The 3,569-nt window shown below is 42.1% G+C and overlaps 1 protein-coding gene across 1 annotated transcript in view; it reads right to left on the bottom strand.

Moving 5' to 3' along the window:
* Positions 1-2,685: 2,685 nt before the first annotated feature.
* LOC104955707 (protein NDRG4-like) overlaps positions 2,686-3,569 on the bottom strand; it is a 7,558-nt gene continuing 6,674 nt past the window's right edge. The window contains exon 10 of the mRNA XM_010783094.1: positions 2,686-2,914. Within this exon, the coding sequence (XP_010781396.1) occupies positions 2,686-2,914 (229 nt within the window). The remainder of the gene's footprint in view (positions 2,915-3,569) is intronic.

The raw sequence follows: 3,569 nt of genomic DNA on the forward strand, positions 1-3,569 counted from the left end.
CTGTTATCATAGATGTTCTGGATGGTTGTGTTGTCAGTGGGTGTTCGTTTATTGGAATGGTTACCGTATTATTATTATTTAAGTTGTAAACAGTATGTAACCATCAATGATTTACCCGATGATAGTCTGCCACTTGTAATATATTACAATTGCAAATGCATGTTAAGCACTGATGGAAATGGCGCGTACCAGTACGTTTTACGCCTTAATGGTATCCTAAGAGTTAAGCATTGATATCGAGTGTGTTCTCGAAGTGGGATCATGGTTGTGGTGTTGATATGTCCTGTCATCCATTTAGACTTCATTATTTTGGCATACGTTGCCGTTGTGTGATCACTTTGAACCTTCACTAATGCTTTTTTTTTAATGTATTTGGGGTGATGCTGAGTTGGAATTTATAACTGTGCTTGCTGCTGAAAGTGTCTGGGTGTATTTTTGGATTGCTATAGTTTATCTAGTTCGGCTAGTGGCATTTGATGCGTAGTGCGTCTTGATAGAGTTACTTAAATTAACCCTAAACGATTTAGATGGAGAGCGGTTGATACTAAATGTTTTTCCGCTATTGTATTTCGTAATTAGTATAGTTGGATTGGATATTGTATATGGAAATATACAACCAGTGTCAATGTGCATGCTGCTTGATGGATTACATTTGTAATGTTTCGGACTATATTTAGGCGCAGCTGAATATATGGAATTCCGTTGTAAGTGTTCGGATATTTTATTAATATTTATATAGTAGAGTATCAATATAAAAAATGGTGTCTAGCGCTAAATTGAGGATGAGTGGTGTTCTTATCAGTGAGTATTATTTGGTTTGGTTAGTGGTTCCTGCACTGATTGCTATAAGTTTTTCGTCGCAGGTGCTTTGTTAATGGTTTAATTACTGATTGTAGAATGGGTTCGTTTGGTCGTACAGAGGGGATTGTCCGTGGGAGAATATGGTGCGATTGGCTTTTGAGGGAAGCTCTCTTCCGATTGTTTAATTTTAATTTCTAATTGTCACAACAAGTGGTTGCATATTTGATAAGTATTCTAAGTGTTAGCAGGTTGATTTGCAATATTATTGCTACAGACATTGTTCTTTTGTGCGTGTGAAAGCTTGTAACATGGTCGCGACATAGTGTTTCAGAGCACACAGGAGACTGTTTCAACTTTCAAGGAATTTTAATACGGTGGTCGTTGCTCGAGCGCGAGTTTCTACCGGCAGATGTATCTAGAGGCAGCGGTTTTTCTATAGGTCCAGTGCTGTGACTGAGATGTGAGCGAAAGCTGATCTTCGCATTCGATGTCTCGCTCTCGTAAGTCTGTCTGTCCTTGGCTCTCGTTGCTGTCTCTCGTACCACTCTCGTGTTCACTTTTATCTTTGCGCGCTACCTGTCTTCACTCTTTTCCGAACCTCCAGCTTTTCCTGCTGGAACCCGCCGCTTAAAGGTGGGGGTCCGCGGACCGGCCATAGAGCCCATAGAGTTAAAGGCGGTGGCCGTTAGCTTTAAAAATCCATAGATTAGCCGCACCGTTATATAAGCCGCAGCGTCGAAAAATGGGAAAAAAGGCGCGGCTTATAGTCCGAAAAGTACGGGTATGTTTTAATATACTCTATTGACTTCACATATTTTTCACATAGGCCTATCTGACTCTGAAAGCCAGCTACGAACCTCACCGCACGGCACTGGTCTACATGAATAGAATTCTTCATCAACAGCGGGAGCCAAAACAGCATAGCATCCTGGTAACAGTAGTGAGGGCATTACAAAAAAGAAGTACAGCCGATCCTATTGGCTCTTTGCCAACGCAAGGGACGAATCATAAAACGGCTTATATGTGAGCTTTAGTGCTGGTTGGATGTCAACACGTGCACGAGGCTGCCAGCTCACCGATTCATTTTTCGATTTGTTAGGTAATGCGTAGGATATTCAAGTCAAGCGTAGCGGCGTAATTAGGGCCTGGAAATCGTATCTGCTACGCCAAAATCGTGTATGTTGGCAGCTCTGACACTGTATCAATGTGTTTGTTTAACTTTTTGGTTGTGATGTGTTTTATGTAAAAAATGTACCGCAACTCAAAAAGGTTGAAAAACAGTGCCATTGATCATTCACACTTGTTTTTACCTTAAGCCCCGCCTCCAATAATCACATATCGGCCGGCCCTGGCTCAGTCAAATGAACTGAGAGAATAACTCTGAATTCAGCTTTTAGCGCATTTACAACTTTAAGCACCTGATGATTATAATAAGGGCAATTTGAGTTAGCCGATCTCTAATAAATGTAAGTCAATAGGAAAAAAGCTTTTTGGGCCCAATTGCATCACAAACTGACACAGGAGTTGTAGTCCCGCGGTCTGGCCACGACAAACATTTGCTCCAATTGTCCACTTACTTCCTGAGGGCTTGCTTTAGTCTTCCTTTATGTATAATACACACGGTTCCGCCCCTTTGATGCTTGGCGGTTTGTGTATCTGGCGCTTGGGGTTAACGACCAACAACCAATAACATTAATCTCCCGCCCCGGACACACAAAGCACGCGGTTTGATTGGCTAGCGCTTGTACTGGCATATGATTTGATTGGCTGGCGCTTCCGTCAACGTTTGAAGTTGAACTCTTCACAACTTTCAGCGAGAGCAACGGAGGCAAAGCGAAGCAACGCAACCACAATGCAGTTCGGCAAAGCGTGACGTCACCCCATTCAAAGTGAATGGGAAGTGTCTCTGTTGAAGCACGTGACGGAACCGTGTGTACAGTCCATTAGAACCAGGAAAAGTGTGAAAGAGCTAATGGAGGAAGATAGCTCGAGGGACTCCATGCTGACAGAAAGAGATGTTTCAGAGCATGGGGTAACATCATGCAGAAAGGGAGGACTCACCACGCCCTCCTCCGCCGGAGCGTTGTCTCCCACCACCAACATCGCAGGACACCTACATAAATATCAATTACTCTCAACATCTTCTTTTCTGCCTCATTCTTTCACTATCAGACTATTCACACAATGCACACAAAGTCATACTCCTTTCTGCACATATTCTGATTTCACATTTCATAGTTTATATGCAAAAATTCATTCATAGCATTCTATTTCCATTTAAATTACAGCTTTATTTAAAGGTGACCTATCATGCAAAATGCACTTTTGTACGTCTTTTATACATGAATATGTGTCCCCGGTGTTCCAGGGAACTCACCAAGTGTCAGAAAACACAACCCTCTCTATTTTCCTCCATACCCAAATCTCTTAAAAAGAGGCTGCAACGGATCTGATACAAATGATCCAGATTTGAACACTTCTATGACGTCACAGAAGTGGCGCTACGGCTATGGTCCAACTCCACCAATAAGGAGGAGTACAGCCACGGACATTGCCGTTCGAAAGCGCTGGAGACGCTGTAGTACATATTTCAGGCCACCAGATGGTGCTGTTTTCACTGAATCCGAGCATGAAAGACAGTGTTAAATTGAGAGAAATGAGGAATGGCTAAAATGCGTGATCTGTTTGGTATTTTGAAAAATGAAAAGTATAAATATGCCTTATAGGTATGGTCCTACACTATATTATTCAAATATAGCATGATAGGT

Source organism: Notothenia coriiceps, unplaced genomic scaffold (genome assembly GCF_000735185.1).
Source record: "Notothenia coriiceps isolate Sejong01 unplaced genomic scaffold, NC01 NC01_scaffold00024668, whole genome shotgun sequence".
In the NCBI taxonomy this organism is placed as follows: Eukaryota; Metazoa; Chordata; class Actinopteri; order Perciformes; family Nototheniidae; genus Notothenia; species Notothenia coriiceps.